Consider the following 13868-nt stretch of genomic DNA (forward strand, 5'->3'; position numbering starts at 1 on the left):
CTGCTTTACGACTGACCCTGGGTCAAGCACCCATTAAACACTCACAACCACGAGGGGTAAGGACAGGTGAACCAGGATGTGATGGACAATCAATCCCCAAACACCGAAACCATGGGAACCCCTGGACACTAGACAAAGAAAAGGAATAATTATGTCCCAAACAAGGTAGCATATTCACTGATCTCACTAAGTCCAGAAGATGATAGAGGCTTTTTATTTTCAAAGACAAAAGCATGACAACAATGAAAAAGCTACCATTTATTGTCCACTCCCTCTCTGCTGGGAATATAACACTCATTAGTTCTCACACAAACCATCAGTTCAGTTCAGTTCAGTCGCTCAGTCGTGTCCGACTCTTTGCAACCCCATGAATCACAGCACGCCAGGCCTCCCTGTCCATCACCAACTCCTGGAGTTCACTCAGACTCACGTCCATCGAGTCAGTGATGCCATCCAGCCACCTCATCCTCTGTCGTCATTCCCGACTTAGAGATGTGGAAACACGCTTCAGAGTTAAGTTATTTAACTCACAACTTGTAAGATTCCTGATGGGTTTTTAATGGGTCTCTCCTAGCGCCACTGTCTCCTAACAGCTTCCCAGACCACTGGAAATATGACTGGTATTAAAAGAAGTATCAAATTCTGGCAAATATCATGAATAAGAGAGCCACACCCCTGCCATGATACAGGAGGGCAAAAAGGTACGTATTGGTGAGCCAGTGTCTCTGGATTAGGGGTAAAAATCTGCTATGTCTCCATGCCTTATACATCTCTGTGATGAGTACTGAATCAAGTATGACAGAAACAGCAGACGTTTCTCCTGTGACTATTATCTGCGTTTCTGTGGCCAAGTTTCTCATCTATAAAACGAAGCAATTGTATTTACCTCATAGGAAAACTGTGAAGATTAAATACAACCTCATATAGTGCCTGGCACCAAGAAAAAGATTCTTTTCCCTCATCCAGTCTGGTGCAGACAAGCAGTAAATACTGTAATAATTCAGAAGGAAAATACCACTGTGGGATAAGTAAAGGGAAGTTTCAAAGAGATCATGGGGCGTGCACGGGGCGGTGGATGCACTCTGGAATGTGTTCTGGTAAGGCGAGTCTGCGGAGGGGCACGGAGCGCCTCTGGAGCGCAGCAGGACCACCAGGCAAGGCAGCACTCGGTCCGGAGCACTGTGACATACAGCCCTGGGGGAGCAGGTCCACAACGGGGTTTCTCCTTCCCCTCTGCCCCGAGCACCATGCACTTCTTCCCTATTCCCGTATTTCAGAAGGACAGAAACCTTCAGCTATCATCCTTCCATGGGGCTCCCTTTGGTGCCATGCAAGTAGGGTCTGCTGAACAGAGGCAGAGGATGTCGATAAGGGCAAGTCAGTCCCTAGGTTCCTATGATTCCAGCTGTATCACTGACTAGTCAATCCTTCTTACTTTTCATTATCCATCTCAGCAGTAAGCGATGGGTTCCTTAGTTATTCTTGACTACCTAAGTTATTTCTGAGATCATGATAACTCACTGAAATCCAGTTAAACAGTAACCCAACTTATGGAGTAGCTGCACCTGCCATCATCTGGCTCAAGTTTAACAACTGACAGGCAAACGGATAGAATGGTATCATGATCAGCCACACGCTTCCTGAGAAATCACCTACTGTTCAATCCCCCCGCCACACACACACACAGGGGGTAAAAATTCACTACACTGCAACCTGAAAAAATGCAAAATTCACATTTCTAAAACTTAAACCTCTTCTAGAAGTTTAAGTAACCATTAACGGATAATAAAAAGACAAAGCAATGTTAGTTACAGAGGTACAAACCATAAATAAAAAAGCAGTAAATGTCATATCCCTAGTTCCCAAAGGTTGGAAATCAGGTAGAAATCAGAATGTCAAGCTACGTTTGCTGTCTTTTGTAAAACTGGCTAGGAGTTCCTACAAGAAAGACAGGCACCCAACATAAATAGCCCACCACATAATATAGCACCACCTTTTCAAGTTTATGCTTGAAAAACTGACAATGTGAAGAAAATGCAAGATTTAATTCACCTCCATGTCTCAAGCTCACGGCCCCGTACTACTCCCTGAAAAGAGGAGCTGGTATTACTGGGACCAGACAGCCTGTGATGACCCCCGGCAGCCTCGCAAGCAGCCTCCTGTATTCCAGCACAGTTCTCTCTCTCTCTCTCTCTCTCTCTCTCTCAAAGCCTGTGTTAAATCTGTTAAATCTCAGAGAAAAGGCTTCTCCTCTGACTCAGGGTGAGTTCTAAAGTTCATGGCGAGAAATCTTGAAGGGTTTTTTTTTTTTTTTTTTTAATCCATTAGAGTAAATTTAGAACACATATACTGAACTTGTCCCTTAATTTCTAAGAGACATATATCACTTTCTGGGTATTGAGTCTCTAGCCATGGCCATTAAACTGGTAGAATCTTGAACCAAACTCTACTCAGAGAACAAATGTGAAAATAAGATAATTATGAATCATTTCTTAGAGAAGAAAGTCAGACTCATTCTTCATTTTAATTGATGTGCAAGACAGTCCCAAACAGTCCAACACCCGTGGAGAGCCACTCACTGGGTTCTTGTGGTGCTGTTACAGTAATCCCCTATCTACAGGCAACAGCTAGCACCTAGACACCATTTGTCAATGACCCGTGACTGGCTTCAGCATAAACAGATTGGTTACCAAGTAAAATCCCATTGGTAGAGAATCTGCTTTGGGCATGTTTAGGTTTTTATGCTCCTCTTCTCTTGTCAAATTAGCTGTAATAACTTGCCATCAACACATTAAGCCTTCTCTAAGGGGTTGTCATTTGGTTTAGCGGATGTCTTTAAAATCCATTATATTTCTGTAGCGATTTAAATTACTACCTGGACATTGCTTTCCTTCCAGAAATAAAAATAAGGATGTGCTCTTTATTAGACAACAACCACTTGCCATCAAGACTGCTCTCTGGTGCCCTGCTTTCCAAAAGATAACTATTAAAAGGCCAGGAACCTGAGCCCGGGGAGGGTGAACTTGTTCAGTTTTTACTAAGACTAAATTTAAAACTATCAACCTTCATTTAACATAGACTTCTGTACTGCTTCAAGTCTCAAAAGAGAACATTACAATCCCCAAAGACTAAATCACTTGTCTCTTGTAAGAGTTATCAGAATAGCATTATGCTCAAAGTGACAGCCTGGCTCTGTTCTGTTTGTTAATGCAGCACAGACTTGCTGGCCAACTGCAACTGGCTGTGAGTCCTTATCGCAAATAAAACTGTTTTTGTGCCATTTCTATTTTTCACTTAAACGTCGCCAGCTCCTCCAGACTCAGGACCTGTCAAGTGTCCTGCTGCCAAGACTCTGCCTGTCAGAAAGGTCAGCATCCAGTACCTTCCAGTTGGGTCCCAGAGGGCCTCTCTTGGTCTTGACGGACTGGAATAACGCTGGGTCTTCATCAGCTTTGTAGTCCTGCAAAGCAAAACAAAGTCAGAGGCGGAGAAGAAAACCAGAGAAAAATTTCTACCCTTGGCCAGAATAGCCCTTTGCAGCTACTAAGCACAGGACAGAAACTGCCTGGGCTCACTGTGCTTTGCATAAATGCAGGGAAACGCTTCTATGCAACATGAAGTTGTCCGTTGGGTTCTCTTTGCTCTAAGCTTTTACCTTAAGGCAAAACAACTACATAATAAAAAGCAATACAAGTCCTGATCAACAAGTACACCACAACTGGTTGCTGGACTGCTGTTACTATCTCTAAGAACAAATTTTTAACACTTCTCAACAGTTTCAGCATTTTGATATACTTATCATCATACTCAAGAAATTAAGCAGATCCACACCAGTTCTGAAATGCCCACGAGACTCTAACACCTGCTGGAGAGCAACTACCATGACTGGAAACAGATCAGAACTGTGGGTTCTGTGCACCCCAAGCGCTGCCACGTCTGGGTCTGAGGTGGAGCCCGTCCGTGGAGAGTCACCGGTACAAGCGCCTTAGGGACCACCACACTCAGGTCAGTCCCGCATGGCCAAGTGAGGTGAGGGAGGGCTTTACGACTCCGTATGGGACTCGGTTACAAGCATGTCACAGGGCACGGCCCTAAAATCTAGGTTTTATGCAAGGTTCCTGTGTGTGTAAATTCTATTTCCCTTAATATAGTCTTTCTGGTAGAATGGAAAATACAAGAGAAGTAAACCCCTTTAATCCTATGTGCTTTACGGAAGTTCTTTTGTCATTTCGCACGTACACATACATAATCCACATACAGAAATTAAAAATTATTTTTGAAGAGCTAACGTCCAGATTTAAAAAACAAAGTGAGTTATAATACTAACAGTGAACAGAGGTCGGGTGAAAATATTACAAAAGGACAACCCCTTTCTTCTTGGGCAGGGGTCCTTCTAAAGCAGGGGTCCTTCACAGGATTTGTGGAGGACCACATACTTTGAGAAAAATGCCCAGACAAGTCAATATGAAAAAATATCAGTTTTAGAGATAAAGTTAGTGCAAGCACTGAACGCACGCCAAAGCACAATACAAACTTTCAAAATCAAAGAAAACAGGCTGAGAAGCAGCAAATCAAGACTCGACAGTTATTCAGTAAATGCATATGGCATGTTAGTAGTTTCCAAAGAGAAAGTTACAAATAAATCATATGAGGAAGGAGAAAAGCGAGGTTCAGGTACTTAACAAAACTTCTTTAAGGGGTGGTAACTGGGCAAATATGTGACCTTGAACTCAAAGCCTGTCTAAACGATTACAGAGGCGAACCTGACTAGTGGTGTTGGGCCTTGCTGCTGAAACACGCAACACGGCACAGACACAGGAGGAGGTCAGCCAGCACCTCCAGGACAACAAGCTGGGATGAGCCGACTGCAAGGAGTCGGACAACTGCAGCTACCCAGTGTGTCTGGGCATATCAGCAGAGTTCAACTACTGTCAGCTAACAGGAATTCTTAAATCCCAGTTTAGAACCGCACCCTAAAATTAACAACTTCACTGCGGACTGAGGGGGGAAAAAAAAGAATCAACTGCACAGGTGGTCCTGAGACCAGGATTCACAGTGAGACACCAGCTCTCCTGCTAACAAACAACCGAGCAACGTTTTCTTTTAGGCCAGAGCCTTGGAAACCCAGAGATGAATTCCATTTCCTCCAAAACTGAAAGCATTTAACATCCTATCAAATAATCACCTTTGACATCACCTCCTTCGATTCAAGGTCTATTTACTGAACAGCCATCATGGAGAAGGGTGCACTGCATCAGCACCAAGCAGCGCACAAGATGCTAAGAGGTGGTATGGGGGTCCGAGAACAGAAGAGCCGGCACCTGGGTCTGGCTCCTAGGAGGTCAGTCTGGCCGGGATCAAAGCAAGAGAGACAAAGAAAAGGTACCCGGAACCACAGGGATCACATGTCCACTGCCAGCAGGGAATGGAGAGAGGAAATTACAGTCAGAATGGAAAGCAATCAACACCAGCTGAGGAAAACTGTTTTTTTTGCTAAAGCGCATTGTGTTAAAATCTTTTATGATAAAATTTTAATTATCTGTATAATATTCAGAGGCCTGGCCAGTGTTTAACACTTACCAGTTCATCCCACTTGAGGGAAAAATACTTTTTTTTTTTTTTTTTGCATTTTTAATAAGCAGGGTGTGACCTTACTGTGAGCAAGATGCCCAAGTTTTTGCTTTTTCACAAAATCTAAGATATTATGGAGCCCTGCATGAGCTGAATAGTAAATAATCACATTCCCTGACTCTGAGAGACTGCCAGTTACAGGATGCTCCATTATTTTATGTACCATTAAGAAGGGAAACACTAGGCCAGTAAAACACGCCACAACTGGAAGGCAAATCTGACTTTGACTATATTAAAACATGAGGAGAACGAGGGAGGGGATCTTAGAACGGACGAAACAGAGACTGCAGAACCATCTCTGTGGATTCTAAACTTGCCAGCTTCAAGACAGAAAGAAAAACAAAGTCCACAAAATACAGTGTACACAAGAGTCAGCAGGACCGACAGCATCCAACGGGGCAGGAGACACACCAAGGCAGAACCAGCGCACGAAGAGTGAGCTCGGTCCACACTGTCATCAGCGTGGACGACTGTCACGTGGAGGCAGACTAATTAGGGGTGGGTGCCCCAGGAGAAGGGCCGACGCAGGCTGCAGGATTAAGGCGGCAGCACTAAACGTGAAAATGTCAGATGGACTTCTGGACAACACTCCTTTCTCCGTCCTAACCCCATCCAGCACCACACCAGGGTGACAACTTACGGGATTTTTCAATACTTGTTTGACATAAGGAACTGAAAACTATGGAGTGACAGTTATTTCAGAGCCTTCATCATTAGTGCTGTGGACTGGATAACTTTTCTGAACCACAGAGTCACAACATGTTAGGGGGGAACCGCATCCTGAAGACCACCCAGCCGCCTGGCTTCCCAGGTGAGGAAGCCACGGTCCAACAAGGAGGTGGCACGGCCCGCGCACGTGGGGACCTGCACACCAGCCTCCTCACCTTCCCTGTCCCAGGCTCATTGTGGGCCACCAGCCTCCTCACCTTCCCTCTGTCCCAGGCTCATTGGGGGCCATCACACAGCAAGACGGCAGAAGGGCACCCACACAAGCCACACAAACGAAACACAATTCAAACCCAGCAAGCAGCAGCAGCATCACAGATACCAAAGTGGATTCTCCTAGAAGGCATGAGTGTGTGCACATAAAACATCACACACACACACGCACACACACCCCCTCCAAAGCTAAGTCTCCCCTCTCTGCTCTTTTCCCTTGAATACAAAGCAGCAACATTAACGATACACTGGAAATGTTAACAAAACCCAATTATTAACAATAGCACCTTAACCTTGACAGATGAGGAAAATGCCTCTTGTCAAAACCTAGGAATTTTCGCACTTTTTAATGTTAGTTTGAATACATAGATGTTTAATCAGCTGAATTAAGTAGCAAGATATTAACAAGCAGCAAGCAAGTGTGGTTTTATTAACCTCACTTTTGTATTTATATAACATTTAGTTTTTTGAACAATATCTTTCTGGCTACAATTTTATCTTTGGGTATCCAGTTTTGTCTTTCTATATTTGAAATCAACTGGCTGATTTATATCCGTATCACAATGAACAAATATATTCCTTCATGTATGACAGTTTCAGCATACAGAATGCAACCTCAGCTACCAATTATAGCTGCAAATGAGCAATAGTGTGGAATGAGACAGCCTGCTGGCTTTGTTAGTATTCCGTCTCCTTTGGGATCCCGTGGGGAAAGGGAGGCTCTGATGAAGAGAAGCCCTTGGCTCATGGTTTATTGTGCTTGCCACCAGCTGCAGACTTCTCATCTCATTAGTTTTTTAGAATACTGTGGGTGAAGACAGCTGTAGCCTACTTGAGTCTTCAGCTCCTGGGTATTCTGAAGGCTGAATTTGCTATGCACTTTCTGTAATCCTTGGGAAAAAAAAACACACAAAAAAACAGGAGATTCACTGGGCCAAGGAAATGTATTTTTTAAATGAGTTTTAAAATCATGTTTAAAAGCAGAAAAATCTTATTGCTAAGGTGCACTGTGTTTAAAATTCTTTTATGATCAAATTTTAATTGTCTGTATAAAATGCCCAGAGGCCTGGCCAGGAATAAGGGCTCAGTAAAACCATCATTATCAAGTTAGGTGTAGTGTCCCCAGACACTGCTCGCTCCACCAATGCTAGTGCCTGAACAACAGAAAAACACAATGGTATCAGCATAAGGTAGATGCGGACCAGTGTTAATACAACTCTATTTAATTGAAAACTCTGTTTAAGTAACAAAGGAGGCAAGTCAAGACGCCCTTTGGAGAACAAATAAAATCTAATATGGTAAATAAGTGGATTACTGAGTCTCCACGCTGGAGCCACAGAATACATTCATTAAATTCTTATAAATAACTGTTTTCTGTCACTGGAATACAAAAGTTGTGCTACCTCTTGGGTGTACATCTGTTACTCACTACAGCTCTCGATAGAAACTCTCAATAGAAACCAGATTCATTCTGAAAACAAAGAATATTAGTTTTATGAATCTGTTAGCATCGTGGCTGCGCCCCCAACCCCAAATGCAAGTACGAAATCTGTGCTGAGCCAACCCGAACGTCCTTGAGCCCAGACTGAACTCATGATTATGAATGGGGAAGGGAGCAGGAGGTGGGGGCAGGCTGGTAGGACTTTGTTAACAGCTTGTGGAAAAACTGAGAGCTCCCGACACCAGAAACTGCTTAAAGAACCACGGCTGGGTCACCGCAGGTGAGGTGACGCTACCTGTACAGTGAGAAAAGGAAACGCCGGCCAGACCCACGTATGTGAGCAAGTCCCCACACCTGCCCAGCAGACTGAAACAACTCTGCCCCACACCTGGCAAAGAGAAACAACTCTACAGGGTAAACAAAAACTTGAGAGGGATATTAGAGTCCTGCAGCCTGCTTGTAAAATGCTGTCCTTTAGCATAAGATGATTAATTAGGTGTCTATTCAAATAGCTCAAAGATAATCACCAAGTTTAAAATGCAGATACTGCTGCTCAACTCAGCAGAGCTCATTTCCTCTAATCACACCCTAAAAGTAAAGACCAGGATGGGGAGAGAGCTGAATTAAATAGGAAGATAAATAGCAAACATCATTTATTAGCATTGCGCTGGATTTTTCAGTACTGTGGCACTTAGAAAAAAGGGGTTCCCAGACACTATCATCACTAACCCCAGTGTGTAACTCACTGGAGCTGAGAAAACCAAGTGACTCCAAAGGGGAAGCCTATTAAAAAAATAAAAATGTTTGCATTAAATTTTGCCAAGTAACAAGAGGTGCAAAGAGAAATTAACATTTACTAACTTGTTTAAGAAACTCATTTCAACATATTTTCAAATAAGCAGCTTTCTTTCCGATTTTTAATTACATCTCCCCAGTGACTCCTCACCCTTTCAGGTTCCCACAGAGTACCATTAATATAGTATAAGTAAATCTTATTAATTCAGGTCCTACCACCTTGGAATTTATAGTAATTCGGACAGGGGCTGGACTGAAGTTTATCTTTGCATGATCTATGAAAAAAAGATTTGCTACACAAATTAATAGAGTAACAAGATCTCAGGAGGGCTGTTTAAACAGTTCAGAAGTGTTTTAGAGCAATTCAGAAGCATTCATTTGCATATAATTATTATGCTAATTACAAATCATTCTTATCTATTCATTAAAGCAGATTCCCAAAAGACCACTAATTGTCAATAACTTGTTGGCCTAGTTTCTGTTGCTGAATGTACCTCAAAGGAACAGAGTGGCATTAAAATATATTCTCTACTTCAGTCCTCTCATTAATCCTTACTGGCTTCCCACCAATGAATCCTTAAAACGGAATTTTTAAACAACTGCCCTGAGAACTGAGAAATGCAGTCAAACCTACACACCCAAGCAGAACACTTACTTGTAATCTTTTCAACCTCACAGAGACCCTGCACAGTGAGACTTCGGGTGGGCGAGCATGGTGGACAGGGAAGGCGGACGGAGGCTGTCACAGGACCCTGTGCTGAAAGGTGGCCCCAGCCTCCGGCACTGCTGGGCTAGAGCACAGCTAGGGCAATCGCCTCCTCCATTCTTTCTCATCTTGTCCGAATCACAGCCAGAGCCTGCCAACCCTGTCATGTTTATGAAGGCAGACCCCTCAAAGCCTTTGGAAGGTTACAAATTAATACAGAAAGAGAAAAAAAACCCAGAATTTCAGCCATGAAAAGAAGTTACAACCAAAAACCTGATGTCAACAACCCAGCAGGGAAACCAAATAGCTGGGGACCAGAAGAGGGGCTTTCCGGGAAGCCAGGGCTGGTAGGTAGCCCCCAGGTCTCCCCTACAGGAGTCAGTGGGCTACTAGTTTGGAGGAGCCCATACTTCATGCACAAATATACGATGTATTTGTTACTGTCACATGTTTATTACTATGTATTTACATATCACAGCATTAAAAAATATATTTTAAACTCTTCACATCAATGAAATTAAGTACCAATACACCAATAAGTCAGTCTTATTAAAGATGATTGTTAAATATTATATATTTTAAAATTAAACTGCACATTCCTAAAATGTAAACAGTAAGTTTAGGAAAGTTTTATTTAATATGTGCTGTGCCTAGTCGCTCAGTCGTGTCTGACTCTTTGTGACCCCATGGACTGTAGCCTGCCAGGCTCCTCTGTCCGTGGGGATTTCCCAGGCAAGAATACTGGAGTGGGTGGCCATGCCCTCCTCCAGGGGATCTTCCCAACCCAGGGATCGAACACAGGTCTCCTGCATTGCAGGCAGATTCTTTACCAGCTGAGCCACCAGGGAAGCCCAAGAATACTGGAGTGGATAGCCTTTCCCTTCTCCAGGAGATCTTCCCAACCCAGGAATCAAACCAGGTCTCCTTGCATTGCAGGCAGATTCTTTACCAGCTGAGTTACCAAGGAAGCTTCCCTGATGGCTCAGATGGTAAAGAATTCCTGTTTTTAACATAAAATGCATTTTCTTAAATGACAGTAGATCGTAGAACATACTACGTTAAATTCCTTAAAGTGGGAATATCCTCTTGAGAACCTACAGGGCGAGCCCTCTCCAGTACAATGTTCATTCTGGTCCATGACCTGGGCTTCAGGCACAGCTGCTCCTAAGTCCCAGGAGCCCGCTGATTACATTAGCACCAAATTAATATGGCTTCCCTGATTCCTCAGCAAGTGAAGAATCTGCCTACAATGCAGGAGACACAGGACAGACAGGTTCAGTCCCTGGGTTGGGAAGATCCCCGGAGGAGGAATTGGCAACCCCCTCTAGTATTTTTGCCTAGAAATCCCACGAACTGAAGAGCCTGGCTGGCTACTGTCCAAAGGGTCTCAGAGAGTCAGACACGACTGAGCGACTAAGCTCAGTTGCTTAATTATAAAATTAAATATAATATTTAATTATAATAAATAATTATTAATTATGAATATATAATTTAAATTATACATTTTAACTTTAAAATATATAATATTTAACAATCATAATTGCAGGAAAAATTTTAACTTTTGTTTTTTTTCAAACAATAATACAAAATCTGATAAGCAGGATCATTCCTGCTATTGTTTTTGGAAACCTTATTTTTGTTCTGGGCACACACCTCCTCCTAGTTAATCCTCCTCACAACCTTGGGACAAGTACTACCATCGCAACTGGGGATGAGAAAGTGAAGGTCCTGCCCAACCAAGTTCACGGCAGCTGAGCAGGGCTAGGACGCAGAGAGATGCTGCCCTGTGGACAGCCAAGCTCAGAAAACTTCACTGCAGAAATGCGATATACTTTACACTCATCACCTGATAAGACACAAACACTTCACTCCCAGATCAATCTAGAGAACCTCTCCTTGAGGGCTTCCACTGCTATGGGCCTTCATTAGGAATACACTTTAGAAACTGGATTCGGAGCTGTTTATGCTGATTTCTTTAAAAATATCTGTCATTAGCTGCTCAAAAAAAAAAAAAAAAAAAAACCCACAAAAAAAGTTTTCTCTTACCAGACCATTTCTCTCCACCCAGGAAAACTTCATACCTGACCACCTCCATCACCCTCTCTGATTTTTTTTTTTAAACTCTGAAACCGTGCAAGAAATTAGAAGTAAACACTAATAACAGGTTCTAGTGGGAAAAGTATCTTCTACCACATAAGCTGGTACACGCAGAGTTTTCAGGGGAAATTTTTATATTCTTGCCAAGATTTAAGCAAGCAGGAGATAAGCAATGTGTTCTTTTCCCACAAGAGGGCACTGCCATCCAACTATGCCTTCAAATACACAGGACATTCTCTAAATCCACCCCTGGATGCAAACCTAAGTGTTCCAGAGTACTTGACCATGTAAGGCAGCAGAAGAAAGTGGGGAACATTTCACATTTCTTTCTAATAAGAACCATGCTTACATTTATTTATATCTTCTCTGAGAAAGGGTGGGAAAAAACAAAATACCTCCAAAAGTCACTACAAAAAGGATCCTGACAATGGTTTGCTTCATAGCATAGCAAAGGGAGATGAGACAGGCCACCGGCAAGCGAAGTTTCTTAAGCAAAAGCAAAACCACTCTTGCCTCAAAACCTGTAACCTGAGCCGTTCTGTTGTCTTCTCTTCTGGAGCTCAGGAGGGCACTACTCCAAGTCAGGAACTGAGTCACAGTTCTCACCTCTTCATTATGCACACACTTCAATAAAGAGGATAAGTAGCACCCTTTTGAGAAAGAAATGAGTATCTGGGTTCATTCTAGTGGCAGAAGGAAGAGGTTCTCAACTAGGCTGAGTGTGTGCTCACACCAAGGAGACCTGAAGCACTTGGCAACCGCAGGCTTCTCGCACTTGCTGGAAGCTGGCCACAGACTTCTAATAAACAAAAGCTCTTTTCAGGGCTAAAGAACAGGATAGCCACAGCTCTGAGAGGCAGACTGCCCTTCTTAGGAAGTGAGAAGCAGCAGCTGGGACACAAGGAACATCTAAGATGCAGGTGTTTCCAGAAAGCTGTGAGCAAGAACGAACTGGAGCGACAATCAGCCCTGACCATTGAGGATTATCGTCTACCAAGGGTTATTTCTGAAGTCTACTAGGTTGACCCCCAAAGTGTCATTTTTGCAGCTCAAAAGCTGACAAATGTTAACAATTTCATATGGTCCGATCAAATATTTAACTTTTTCCAGTCGGACTTCATCATGTTTCTAATTTTAAAGAGGAAAAAAATGTAATCTTGTAAAGATTATTTAGAAAGCATGTTTTCTGATTCTTACATTTCTTTAAAATTATGAAGTTTTTTTCGAAGGCACTGCAATAAAGCACATATTGCCAAGACTATCTACTCAAATGTGTAACATCTGGGCACTGTCTCACCCAACGTCTGATCAAAAGAAAAGATATGCCTGAATCCTTCCTAGAGCACAAGAAACAAACACTGCTTAAGTGTGACCAAAATTTACAAGCCTAAATAAATTATACCAAGTTTCATCAGCTTTCCATGGCTGACATTTAGGAAAAAGTATGTTTGAAAAGAGCAGTAACTTTAAAACAATACATACTCAAGGTTTAAAACAATTATAAAGTGCCAGACTGTTCAATACTCAAATAATGGAATGGTGCTCAAAGTGAAAAACAGCTGCTGCTGCTGCTAAGTCGCTTCAGTCGTGTCGGACTCTGTGAGACCCCAGAGACGGCAGCCCAACAGACGCCTCAGTCCCTGGGATTCTCCAGGCGAGAACACTGGAGTGGGTTGCCATTTCCATCTCCAATGCATGAAAATGAAAAGTGAAAGTGAAGTCGCTTAGTCGTGTCCGACTCTTAGCGACCCCATGGACTGCAGCCCACCAGGCTCCTCCATCCATGGGATTTTCCAGACAAGAGTACTGGAGTGGGTTGCCATTGCCTTCTCCAGAAAAACAGCTGCTGCTGCTGCTAAGTCACTTAAGTCGTTTCTGACTCTGTGTGACCCCATAGACAGCAGCCCACCAGGCTCTCCCGTCCCTGGGATTCTCCAGGCAAGAACACTGGAGTGGGTTGCCATTTCCTTCTCCAATGCATGAAAGTGAAAAGTGAAAGTGAAGTCGCTCAGTCACGTCCAACCCTCAGCAACCCGGTGGACTGCAGCCTTCCAGGCTCCTCCGTCCATGGGATTTTCCAGGCAAGAGTACTGGAGTGGAGTGCCATTGCCTTCTCCGAGAAAAACAGCTCAATGGGTGGAAAAGGCAAGTCTCATATGCTGGTTTCCAAAGGCAACCGAGACTTCAGATAATCAGATACAGAGGAGCACACTTCTGCTGTCAACTGAAACAGGATGCTGCTCTGCCTACCAAAACATA

At 43.3% G+C, this 13868-nt stretch overlaps 1 protein-coding gene across 2 annotated transcripts in view; it reads right to left on the reverse strand.

The window, feature by feature from the left end:
* PITPNB (phosphatidylinositol transfer protein beta) overlaps window positions 1–13868 on the reverse strand; it is a 61314-nt gene that overhangs the window by 16498 nt on the left and 30948 nt on the right. For both annotated transcript variants that reach the window (XM_061385239.1, XM_061385240.1), the window contains exon 8: window positions 3383–3460. In XM_061385239.1, the coding sequence (XP_061241223.1) occupies window positions 3383–3460 (78 nt within the window). The remainder of the gene's footprint in view (window positions 1–3382; window positions 3461–13868) is intronic.

Source organism: Bos javanicus, chromosome 17 (assembly GCF_032452875.1).
Source record: "Bos javanicus breed banteng chromosome 17, ARS-OSU_banteng_1.0, whole genome shotgun sequence".
NCBI lineage: Eukaryota > Metazoa > Chordata > Mammalia > Artiodactyla > Bovidae > Bos > Bos javanicus.